Source organism: Rattus norvegicus, chromosome 11 (genome assembly GCF_021556685.1).
Source record: "Rattus norvegicus strain SHRSP/BbbUtx chromosome 11, alternate assembly SHRSP_T2T, whole genome shotgun sequence".
Lineage (NCBI taxonomy): Eukaryota > Metazoa > Chordata > Mammalia > Rodentia > Muridae > Rattus > Rattus norvegicus.
Genome location: NC_141544.1, coordinates 40,339,336 through 40,352,200, shown reverse-complemented (window position 1 = coordinate 40,352,200; position 12,865 = coordinate 40,339,336). Strand labels below are relative to the sequence as shown.

Sequence of the window (12,865 nt, the reverse complement as noted above, 5' to 3'; positions counted from 1 at the left end):
AGCACAAGGCCCTGGGTTCGGTCCCCAGCTCCAAAAAAAAAAAAAAAAAAAAAAAAAAAAGGGAAAGAAAGACAAGGAGAGAACCAAGTGTTGTGATGTGGTGGGGGCCCGGTACGGTGTGAGAAGAGGAGGTGTCTCTGAAGACCCATGCTGAGGCAGTCCTTTCCCCTGAAGAAGCAGTCACACAACAGGTACAGTTTACAATAGCGTTCATTTAGGGTATGGGGAAGGGAGTTGAGGGGGTAGTAGAGACAGAGAAAGGAAGGCAGGCAGACAGACAGACAGTGAGAGGGACACAGAGAGAGGGGGACAGAGAGTATAGAGGAGTAGAGGCTGGCCATGAACACAGGGAGGTGGGGGAGGGAAATGAAAAGAGAGGGGGAAGACGGTGAGGGAACAAGAGCAAGAAAATCGAGGAGGGGGCGAGCAGCCCCTTAGTGAGTCAGGGTCACCTGGCAGAGCCTAGAGATGCCAACACCAAGTTCTGTGTTTCTGACTTCCACACTCAGACCCTGAAACACATATATGCCGCGCATGTGCGCACATGCATAAACACACACACACACACACACACACACACACACACACACACACACACACACACACACATACACTCAAGAAATAAGAGAATGTAAAATATAATGAAGGAAATACAAATGTAAACAGAAATACAAACGAGTAACAGATACTGAAAGGAAACAAAGGCCCTTCCTGTTTGGTTTGCACCATATTAAGTCCTAGAACACACAAATGTGTATGTGGGGCAGTAGTGCCTCCTAGAGAAGCGTAGGAGCTAAGAAGGAAAGTGTGGGAACTTTTTGAAGTGACGATAATAGAATATGAGTAACATAGATTTTTGCACTTGTCAAAACAAAGCGAATATCCATTTAAGATAGACATTTCATTTTTAGCTCAGAAGAGATTAAAATTAAACTCTGATGCTAAGCGTGCGCCTGTGTTTTGAGAATACTATTCTCATTTTGCAATGTACTTTTCATAAGCTGTGGCAAAACACTCATGATGGTTCCCAGCGTATAAACTGATGACACAACTGCTCCACAGTACGGCTAAAGAGACAATGTCTAACTGTAGATGAGAGAGAACAGCCAGAGGCATCAGGAAGAGTCCAGATTGGAAACTATGCTGACCATTGCCAGCAGACAGGATATGGTGGGCAGACAGGGACATGGCGGGCAGTCTTTGAGAGTGGGGCAATAAGGAGGGACATAGAACAGAGAAGACAGTGAGAGAAGCAGAGTGGAGCAGGAACACAGTGGGAGGAGCAGGTTAGAAGGAGAAGGAGAAGCTGAGGGTAGAGAAGCCATGAGCTGGAGGGAGGCTATGGAAGGGTGGGTGAGAAGAGCAAGGCTGCTGGGAGGACTTTGAAATGTCTAGTGGGCACTTGGGATACTGAGGGAGGCTGGAGGCCAGCATGAGCTTTGATGTGCTAATAGACACCACAGACAGAGTCCATCTACCTTTTGGTAGAAGGAAATCAACTGTGGTGGTTTGAGTAGGTTTGGCCACCATAGATTGTTGTGTTTGAATGCTTGGCCATCAGGACTGGTACTATTAGGATGTGTGGCCTTGTTGGAGGAATTGTGTCACTGTGGATGTGGACTTTGAGGTCTCAGGTTTGGCCACGATAGATTCGTGTGTTTAAATTCTTGGCCATAGGAAGTGGTACTATTAAGAAGTGTGGCCTCATTGTTGAACTGGGTCACTGTGTAGGTGGGCTTTGAGGCCTTCTGTGCTCAGGCTCCACCCAGTGTGGCAGAGAGCCTTTTCCTGGCTGCCTTAGGATCAAGATGTAGAAGTCTTAGCTTCTCCAGCACTAACTATGTCTGCCTGCATGTTGCCATGCTTCCCACCGTGATAATAGACCATACCTCTAAAACTGTAAGCCAGCCCCAATTAAATGTTTTCCATTATTAGAAATTACCTTGATCATGCTGTCCCTTCACAGCAATAAAACCCTAAGACACTGGCTTAACAAGTTCCCAGGAATGCTGGCTTTTATTTAACCACAAGAAATAACTCAAATTGATCTCATTTCTGCCTTTTGAAGTTTGGGGAATTGGAAAGATTCTATATTTTTTTTAAGACCAGTCTTTTAACACTATTCCTTAATCTTAAAGATAGGAAGAAGACCACTGTGTGGAGAGCTTTTGGGGTCACTTCTAGAAATTTGACAAGCATTTATCACTGGGCTGGAACAAGAAAGTTGACTCAGATAAGAGAATTTACATTTGTGCTAATACAAAGCTCAAGGTAAACACAGCTGAGGAATATGTGGCTTTCCTTTTATCTCGGTCATCCTGATAACCCCTAGACTCAGTGACTAAGGGACTTTGTTTATTGCCTCCTTTGATTACTACCTTGTTTGATTTTTTTTTGTTTATTGCCTTGTTTGATTTTTTTAAAGATTTATTTATTATATTTATTATATAGAAGTACACTGTAGCTGTCTTCAGACACACCAGAAGAGGGCATCAGATCTCATTACAGATGGTTATGAGCCACCATGTGGTTGCTGGGATTTGAACTCAGGACCTCTGGAAGAGCAGTCAATGCTCTTAACCACTGAGCCATCTCTCCAGCCCGCCTTGTTTGATTTGTCTTTGATCTAAGAACTGACCTCATTCCCTGCAAGTATCTAGAATGGTGTAAAAGCTGACTGGGAAGAAATAAAGATGCTTCAGCCTCAGCACTGGCTGGAGTCATGTTATAATGTTGTCTAACTGTCTTTTTCTTTTCAATCTTTAATTCAACCCTTGACACCCCATTGACTGTCTGAGCTGGCTTGGTCACCACTGACCCAAATTATCATGGACAAATTAATTACAGCAAGTGACTAATTACACCAAGCTTTTTTAATCGTGTACACAGCTGCTTCCCCCTAAAGCAGGGTTAGAGAGGTCAGCATTAGACTGAGGAAGACAAGGTTTTGATAGCTCGGGGCTAGAGAGTTTCCAAATGGGAGATTTGCAGGCAAATAGGCTGGGCTATAGAAGCAGAACATAAACTTAACCATTTGACCATAACTGTAGGACGATGCCATTATGCAGCAAGGCAGGTCCAGGATAAGGTGAAGCCTATCACTGGATGAGAAGGAAGGGTAGGCTTCTAGTTGGGGTAGGGACGGGTCACGCATAGAAAAAAGAATGACAAGACTGTAAGCTATTTAATATTTCTGTACTAGGCTCTTAAGCATTAAAGTCCTGCCTCCCACTGAAAAAGATTTGTTCCTTATCTGTCTGCTGACTGACATTCCTCGCCGGTCCTGTAACACTGCCACAGCCCCAATACCAAGGAAGACAATCAAACCAGGACAAGAAAGCACCTAGTAGGGAGCAAAGTATCCCTTTGCTGTCCCAGTCCTGGATCCTAGGCAAGAAGTGAGGAGCTTCCTGCTTCCGGGGCTTGAGTCCTCACGCGCAGGCGCCGGCCGGCAAAGCAGATAGTTGGCTTCCCGCAGGAAGGGTTCAAAGGTCGCGCCGTTCCCTGTCGTCTCTCTGGGGGTGAGACCTGAGCTGCGAGCGCGTCCAGACTCGGGGTATCGGCAGTGTGGGAGCCCCAGCTCTCGGTGAGTACGGCCCCGGATGCTTTAGCTAAGCGGAACTAAGAACATCTCTCCGCCGGGGCTCGAATGGGCGGGAGCCGAAGCAGGACTTCCCTCCATTGGTCAGAACCGGCTTTGGTGTTTCCTGACCCCGCCCACATTCTGCGGCTGCCCAGTCCGTTGTCACTGCGCCTGCGTGTGCGACAAATGGGTTAACACTTCGGGGTACTTAAGGTTTGGTCTAGCTCCTTAAATCTCCCGGGGCAGCAGTGGCTCCTCTCAGCGCTCTGGAGACAAAGCCGTGTGTGTGTGTGTGTGTGTGTGTCTGTGTGTGTGTGTGTGTGTGTGTCTGTGTGTGTGTGTGTCTGTGTGTGTGTGTGTCTGTGTGTGTGTGTGTCTGTGTCTGTGTCTGTGTCTCTGTGTGTGTGTCTGTGTGTGTGTCTGTGTCTGTGTGTGTCTGTGTGTGTGTCTGTGTGTCTGTGTGTGTCTGTGTGTCTGTGTGTGCGCGCGCGCGTGTCCGTCTGTCTGTCTGTCTGTCTGTGTGAACGACCCGTCCCTACCCCAGTGAAATTTTCTCTGAGATTTTCTCTGAAGCTAAGCAAATTTTACTGAAGCCATGAAACTTTAGCAAAGAACTTTCTGTGTACTGTGTACACCAGGCTGGCCTCAAACTCACTGTAATCCCTACCTCAGCCTCCTAAGTACTGGAGTTAAAGGCTTGTGCTACTACACGTGGCCATCCACCCATTCATTTAAGCATTGGCCACACATTCTTTTTTTTTTTTTTTTTCCGGAGCTGGGGACCGAACCCAGGGCCTTGCGCTTGCTAGGCAAGCACTCTACCACTGAGCTAAATCCCCAACCCCCTGGCCACACATTCTTTTGGTTTGTTTGTTTTTGTTTTTGTTTTCTTTAGACAGGGTTTCTTTATGTAGCCTTGGCTGTCCTGGAACTCATTCTGTAGACCTTGCTGCCCTTGAACTCAGAGATCCACCTGCCTCTGCTTCCTGAGTGCTGGAACTAAAGTCATGTACTACCACTACCTGGCTGGCCACATTTCCACAATTATATCTATCTAAATAAATCACAGATCCATTTTTCCAGGAGCTTAAACTTTGGGGTCATCCTTACATAGCTATATAATTCAACAGCAAAGGCTCTTGATTCTACTCCCCTATATCCAGGACCACCGCAACTACCCTAACCCAAGCCCCCTTCATCTCTCCCGGGTCTCCCTGCTTTCTTCTTCATAGTAGTGGATAGGAGCCCCTTCGTGAGTTAAATTCCTGCAATGGCCTTCTGTGCCAGTGAAGGTGAAATCCAAGGTTCTGTCTTCTTTGACGCCACTTCCAGCTCACTTCCTATTTAGCCAGCTGGTCTAACACACCTTTGACTGCTGTTTTCTGAACATGCTGTTACACTCCTTGCCTAGAAGAGGGGTGGAGGGACTTGTTAGATTGGCTTACAAGATATGGTCCAGGTAGTCCAGCATGCCCATCTCACGCTGGAGAGAACATGAAAATCCAGTAGTCGCTCAGTCTACAAGTCTTTCTGTTTCGCAGTGCCAGTCTGGTGCTGGAGAAGTCTCTAAGCCCAAAGATGGTTCTAATACCAGCAAAGGAAGGCAGCAGACCCAGGATAGATGGGTTTCCAGTGAGGGAAATCAACCAAGAACAGTTTCCTCTTCTCCCATCTGTTTATCTGGGCTGCCTGCCGCCAAGAAGCGCCTTGCACATTTAGAGTGAGTTTTACCACTTAGAAATGATCTGATCACGACCATCCTTCATGGACCCGCTCAGCAGCCTGAGTACTAGCTGAGTCCAGCCAAATATAGTCAAGCTGACAACCAGGCAAGCTAGAGCTGGGCTTTCCCCGTAACCTTACATAGTCTCATCCCTGACCCACAGGGGCTTGTTGTGCCTGCGTGTCTCAGTTAGTTACTGAACACAGCAAAACCTGTTTTTGATGTCAAAAGACTCCTGTCCCTAGATTAACCCTGTGTGACAGCAGAGACAGTCTGTTGCCGTTGTTACTTTTCTTCGTACTGTCATGCACTGTGCCTGGCACACAACTGTTTGGGAAACATTTGTCGAATTGATAAATCCTAGCAGGTACTCAAATGACACTTCACTGGTGGGAATCATTTTGGTTGGTGTTTGTTTATTTGTTTGTTTCTTACATAAAATCTCAGTATGCAGACCAGGCTGGCCTCAGACTCAACTGAGATAATCCCTGCCTGTCTCCCAAGTACTGGAGTTAAAGGCTTGTGCCACTAAGCCTGGCCATCCACCCATTCTTTTCAGCATTGGTCACATGGGTTTTTTTTTGTTTGTTTGTTTGTTTGTTTGTTTTTTATTTCCTAGACAGAATTTCTCTGTGTATCCCTGGCTGTCCTGGAACTCACTCTGTAGACCAGGCTGCCCTTGAACTCAGAGATCCACACGTTCTGCAGCTGCCCAGTCCGTTGTCACTGCACCTGCGTGTGTGACAACTAGGTTAACACTTGGGGGTACTTATGGTTTGGTCTAGCTCCTTAAATCTCCCGTGTGTGTGTGTGTGTGTGTGTGTGTGTGTGTGTGTGTGTGTGTGCATCCTCTGCATCCTGAGTGCTGGTACAAAAGACATGTACCACCATTCCCTGATTGGCCACACATTCTAACTTTTCACAGCAGCCATATTGTTCCCATTTTAGAAATGGCATCTTTTGTGTAGAGTCTGAAGGTGTATAAACTAGGAAACAGAAGCCATCTCCCAACTGTGTTGAGTTGACCAATAACTGTTCAGTGCCTTTCTTTTCTGACTTTTTCATGCATGTGTGATCATATACCAGGCCCTGGCTTTGATCCAAAACTGTAAAACAGTAACAACTGATAATTATACCAATAATTCTTTGTTGTCCCTTTGCTGTTTCAAGGCAGCCATTTCATGAACATTAGTAACAATGTATATTTTAATGACCTTATAATACTTGTTTGTTTACATATATACTGTAGCTGGTCTGTAACACTATGTAGACCAGACTGGCCTTGAACTCAGAGATCTTCCTGCCTTTATGTCCTGAGTCAATGCCTCAGTTTAGTTGGGACTAAAGGCATGTGCCACCATGCCTGGCCAGCAGCTTTAGTGTTCTGGTGTGAAGCATCAGAACTGCCTTGGATGCAGGACTTAGGTGGACAAGGGAGGAAGCCATTGACAGAGGACGATATCGTCATGGTTTAACTTTCTTCTGCTGTTTCCATGTTCTAAAGTTTGCACCTTTCAAACAGGAAAAGGGGCTGCTTGAGCTATGGGAGGAGTCAACTTTCCCCACTGTACATCATTTACCTTTTATTGTTTTGCTTTGTCTCACTCTCTAGCCCAGGCTGGCTGGGAACCTGCTGTTTTCTAGCTTTTTGAATGTTGGGATTGCAGGCATGAGCCAACACACCTATGTTGATGTAAAAATATAAAAACTAAAACAGTCTTTTTACCCGCTCTAGGTCCGTCACCGCAGTGCCCCAAGATATCTGATAGATATCTTAATCTCAGTCAGCAAAGCCTCTCACCCATTTTGCTCCATCCCATATCACACTGCCGAAGGCTTCTCTCTGAGCCTGGCAACAATCTCTCTACCCTTCCAATTCCCAAGGCAGGCTGCCACCATGGCAGAAATATCCATCCTAATTCCGCGGCGGCTCAGTGTCCCAGCTTCCCCACACTCTCTTATACTTAAATTGCTACAAGAAAGAACACACAGCCCAATAACCTCTGATCCAATTGATAAGATATAATTGCCCACCTCAACATATAAAACCCTGTACACATCCATCCCTTAAGAACATTCATAACAACCTGTAAATACAGAGTGGAATCTTAACATCAGCTTCCATGTTCTCTCTCAGTGGCGGCTTCTCTGCTTTCTCCTCTCTCGTCCTTTCTGTTCCAGTCTCCTCCCCTTCCCTCAAACTTTCTCCTGCCCATCTTTCCTTCTCGTCCAATGTCAGGCCTTGTTCTATCCTGTAACCACCCCACCTGTAGGGTCATCTCACACACCTACCTGGGTCTTCCATTTAAAGACCACTGAATGGGGGGTAGAGAGGTAGCTCAGCTGTTAAGAACACTGGTCACTCTTCCAGAGGACCCAGGTTCAATTCCCAGCACCTACATGGTGGCTTACCACCATCTCTAACTCTAGCTCCAAGGGATTCAGTTTCCTTTTCTCACCTGTGTATGGCTCCAGGCATGCACACGGTACTCAGACATACACGCAGACAAAACACTCATAATAGATAAAATAAACGTTGTAAAAGACTAGTAAACATTAATATGTACTTAAAAGAAAAGCACATTACTTGCTCCCTTACTCTGTTCTTCCAGGGTTCCTGTGTAACTGATCACAACTGCACCTCAGGCTATACCCTTGGCATAGCTTTTTGAGTACATAGTTCGTATTTCTCAGGGAGAATGGCCACTGTTGTAACTAGAAATGCCAGATCAATTGTCTAGATAAATTACTGTCTAGATGTTGAATACTGCATAGACTTATGAATTTCAGTGGATTGTCTCTTAATTAAAAAATTGTGTGTGTGTGTGTGTGTGTGTGTGTGTGTGTGTGTGTGTGTGTGTGTGAGAGAGAGAGAGAGAGAGAGAGAGAGAGAGAGAGAGAGACTGACTGTGTGACATATATCTGCAGGTACCCATAGAGGGCATGGGATGCCCAAGGGCTGGAGTTACAAGTCGTTGTGAGCCATGAAACATGGGCACTGCGAATTGAACTCAGGTCCTCTGGAAGAACAGGCAGCACTCATATCTACGAAGTTGTCTGTAGCCTACTGTAGTTGTTTTGACCCTTAGCATATGATATATGAAAATAGAATAACGGGGTGACGACTCTGACTACTCTTTTCATTTCATGAAGGAATTAAGTATTCTTGAAGGAAATATCTATGTCACTCTATTTGATTCTTTCTCTTATCCTCAGCTCCTTAGGAACTTCAGATGTCTCAGCATGGTTGAGATGGAGCAGGCAGAGGCCCAGCTCTCCGAGTTGGACCTCCTGGCCAGTATGTTCCCTGGTGAGAATGAGCTAATAGTGAATGACCAACTGGCCTTAGCAGAGCTCAAAGATTGTATTGAGAAGAGGACAATGGAGGGGCGGTCATCGAAAGTATACTTTACGATTAATGTGAGCCTGGATTTCAATGAGGCAGCAATGGTAATTCAATTCTATCTGTTCTGGAAAGAGTGGAGCATGTCAAGAATAGTGTGTGTGTGTGTGTGTGTGTGTGTGTGTGTGTGTGTGTGCATGAGAGAGAGAGAGAGAGTTTTAAAACAATGTTTATAGCATTTTTCTTCCTCCTCCTCTTCTCAGGTGATGTTTTCTTTGTCTTGCATTCTTCCCTTTAAATACCCTACAGTCCTGCCTGAAATTACAGTGAGGTATGTTATAGAAATCGTGTCCACGGGGTTGGGGATTTAGCTCAGTGGTAAAGCACTTGCCTAGGAAGCGCAAGGCCCTGGGTTCGGTCCCCAGCTCCGAAAAAAAGAACCAAAAAAAAAAAAAAAAAAAAAACTTAAAAAAAAAAAAAAAAAAAAGAAATCGTGTCCACCGTACCAGTCAAAATTAACATGAAGATAAAAATAATTCTTGCATTTATTTTTTTGCCTAAGGAAATTGAAAATTTTCCCTTGTGTTTCCTGTCAGATCAGTATCGCTGAGTAGATCCCAGCAGACTCAGCTGAACACAGATCTGACAGCATACCTGCAGAAGCACTGTCTGGGAGAGGTCTGTATCCTGAATGCCACAGAGTGGGTTAAAGAGCATGCCTCTGACTACGTCAACAGAGATGCCTCACCCTCCCCGGCCAGGCAAAGCACAGTCCAGCCTGTGGATCTCACGTTCACGAGGCTCTGGATCTACAGCCATCACATCTACAACAAATGCAAAAGACGAAACATCCTAGAGTGGGCCAGGGAACTGTCCCTGTCCGGGTTTAGCATGCCTGGGAAACCTGGCGTTGTTTGTGTGGAAGGCCCACAAAGTGCTTGCGAAGAATTCTGGTCAAGGTGAGGGTTCACCTATATTAGTTGTAAGCGGAAAGATAATGCTAGAGATGTAGAAATAAGGATGTTGCAGGGGGATGGATGTCTTTACGAGGATGTAGTCTCAAGTGGGTGGTAAGGCAGAAGTCATGCATAGATGGCATTACCTACTCCTCCCCTAGCATGGTGCGCATCTATAAACACTCGAGGTCCCAAGTGATCTAGGACCTGTCAGTTTTCATGATTCTTCCCTTCCCTTATCTAAAGAATATGGTCAACTTTCAACTTGTGAAGTGGGGATTGTTTGTGGGCACTCGCATAGAAATCTTATTCCTCCACTAGGTTTCTGAGAGGTTCCTTAAGCACTAAAATATTTGCAGCAGTCGCTGAGTCTGTAGCTCAACTGGAAGAGTGCTTGCTTGGCATGCACAAGGCATTGGGTTCTAGTCTCAGTACCACATATACCAGGCACGGAGGTGCACATCTGTAATCTTGGCCCTTTGAAGGTAGAAAGGACAGGATCCAGAGGTCAGTGCCGCCTTTGGCTACTTATCAAGACAGAGGCCAGCCTGAGATTCTCCCAAAATAAATGATTAACTACTAAAATCAAAAGTGATATCATAATAAAAGACAGTAATGGTGACCATAAATGAGTGTTAAGATGTAATGAGAACCATTTGAGGAAATTAAGCCCCTGGGAGATTACCTCTCTACTTACAGGAAAACACACTGGCAGGTCATTCTTTATTTTTTTTTAAAGATATATTTATTTATTGTATATATATGAGTACACTGTAGCTGTCTTCAGACACACCAGAAGAGGGCATCAGATCCCATTACAGATGGTTGTGAGCCACCATGTGGTTGCTGGGAATTGAACTCAGGACCTCTGGGAGAGCAGTCAGTGCTCTTAACCGCTGAGCCATCTCTCCAGCCCTGTTGTTTTGTTTTTGAGAGAGGATCTCACTATATAGCTTTGACTGGTGTAGAACACTCTATGTAGACCAGGCTAGTCTCTAATTCACAGAGATCTGAATTCTGACTCCCAATTCTGATGAGTGTGTCTTACAGATTCTAGCCCAGTGCTGTAGAAAGTACGTTTTGAAATTTTCTACTTTGAAAAACTATGTTTCAGACTCAGAAAACTAAACTGGAAGAGGATTTTAATTCGCCATCGAGAAGACATTCCTTTTGACAGTACAACCGAGAAAATGGAGGAACAGAGGAAATTTTCCATTTTTGAAGAAAAGGCCTTCAATGTCCATGGAGCCAGAGGGAACCACATGGACTTTGGTCAGCTGTATCAGTTCTTAAATGCCAGGGGGTGTGGGGATGTGTTTCAGATGTTCTTTGGCGTGGAAGGACAGTGACTGAGCAGAGGGGAAGTCAGATCTGTTGGCTCTCTGTTCCTCTGTGGACCATTTCTTCCCTGAAATTCAATTTCAGTGCTGTTCTAGAATGTTCTAGGGTTGAGATCATGAGAAGAAAATATAGCTGAAGTGTATCAGTCAGGACAAGCCATGCCTAGGGGGTAGAGAGATGGCTCAGCGGTTAAGAGCCTTGGCCGCTCTTCCAGAGGTCATGAGTTAGGTTCTCAGCAACCACATGTTAATGGGATCCAATGCCCTCTTCTGGTGTGTCAGCAACAGCATAAGTCATAAGAAAACAAAACAAACAAACATAAAACATGGCATGCCTGAGAAAAGAACTGAGTTTCAACTTGTAAACTTTAAATGACCAGAGAAGGCTGGAGAATTTAATAACTCAGCGGTTAAGAGCATAGACTGTATCACCAAGGACCTAAGTTCAGTTTTCAGCACCCATGGTAGGGAGCTCATAACCTCCTGCGAGGGAGGATTCAGTGTGTCGGATGTACTCTGTCATCAGAGTGCTTGAACATACACTCGTAAATATACTCATAAATATACTCGGGGTATCAGGTCCCCTGGAGCTGGACTTACAGGAGTTGCCCATTGTGCGTGCTGGGAACCTCTGCAAGAGCAATGCACTCTTTTAACCACTGGGCCATCTGTACCATTTGGTGGAAATGTGAGCTGGATATGATGTCACATACTTGTAATCCCAGCATTTGGGAAGTAGAGGCAGGAGGATTGGAAGTTCAAGGCCAGCTGGGCTATATCATTCTCTGTCCCAAAAAACAAAAACAAAAAAACCCAAAAGTTATTCATGCAGAAACTTTTGGAAGACAGATTGTATGTATCAGTAATTTTGGTGGTTCAACTTGCTATGCATTTCCAACACTCTTCTTCTGCCTTTACTGAGGAACCTGGAAAAACTGTCTGCTCATCCCCCTGGCCTCTGTTGCAGCTACATTTGGCTGTGGCACAGGAGTGCAGGATTTCCGGGGATGAATTTGGTTCTCTTTTTGCCAAGGACACTGAAGTGATGTCAGGAGAAAGGACTGATGGACCAAGATATCTCAATCTCAGAGAGGCCACTGTACAAGATACCTTGTCATGTGCGGACCCAATGTTAATCCTTGCCTATCTCCAGACCTTTGAAATAAAGTGAAATTTTAAATTCTCTGTGCTTGTTATCAACAGTCAGAAGTTTGAAATGTGTGTGTGTGTGTGTGTGTGAGAGAGAGAGAGAGAGAGATGTGTGTGTGTGTGTGTGTGTGAGAGAGAGAGAGAGAGAGATGTGTGTGTGTGTGTGTGAGAGAGAGAGAGAGAGAGAGAGAGAGAGAGAGAGAGAGAGAGAGAGAGAGAGAGACTGCATTCAGTTTGAGCTCAAATGTTTGCAAAAGTCCTTGAGAGTTCTCTTTACCTTCATTGTTTGAGATTAAAGGTGAATACTAAGGCCATGTCTTATTCCAGCCAGAGAGATTAAAGGTGTGTGCTAAGGGTCAAGACACACCCTAACTAGAAACACGTTCAGATATCCTGTAACAGAAGAGAACAGATTTTCTTTCTTTTTTTTTTCCGGAGCTGGGGACCGAACCCAGGGCCTTGCGCTTGTTAGGCAAGCGCTCTGCCGCTGAGCTAAATCCCCAGCCCCGAGAGAACAGATTTTCTAACCTCCTAATTAAAAGACTTTTTTGATCCAGGCGTGGGGGTGATTTCCTTTAATTCCAGCACTCCAGAAGCAGAGACAGGTGGATCTGAGTTTGAAGCTATCCTGGCCTATATAGTGGGTTCTAGGTTAGTCCTGACTGCACGGTGAGACCCTGTTCCTCAAAAAATTTTCCGTTTGAAAATTAGTAAACTTAAGGGCTGGAGAGATGGCTCAGTGGTTAAGAGCACTGGCTGCTCTTCCAGAGG

The 12,865-nt window shown here is 45.2% G+C and overlaps 1 protein-coding gene and 1 long non-coding RNA gene across 2 annotated transcripts; one reads left to right on the top strand and one right to left on the bottom strand.

Moving 5' to 3' along the window:
- Positions 1-2,855: 2,855 nt before the first annotated feature.
- On the bottom strand, positions 2,856-5,398 carry LOC148002496 (uncharacterized). The gene is made up of 2 exons (XR_015633230.1): positions 5,029-5,398; positions 2,856-3,754 (listed from the first exon to the last, which is right to left on the bottom strand). It is a non-coding gene; the product is annotated as an uncharacterized LOC148002496 (long non-coding RNA).
- Positions 3,510-12,125, top strand: Rwdd2b (RWD domain containing 2B). Its single transcript, NM_001100559.1, is given in 5 exon segments — positions 3,510-3,586; positions 8,523-8,756; positions 8,913-8,980; positions 9,246-9,608; positions 10,720-12,125. Coding segments are annotated over 4 exon segments (873 nt in total). The 5' UTR covers positions 3,510-3,586; positions 8,523-8,549; the 3' UTR covers positions 10,955-12,125.
- The last annotated feature ends 740 nt before the right edge of the window (positions 12,126-12,865 follow it).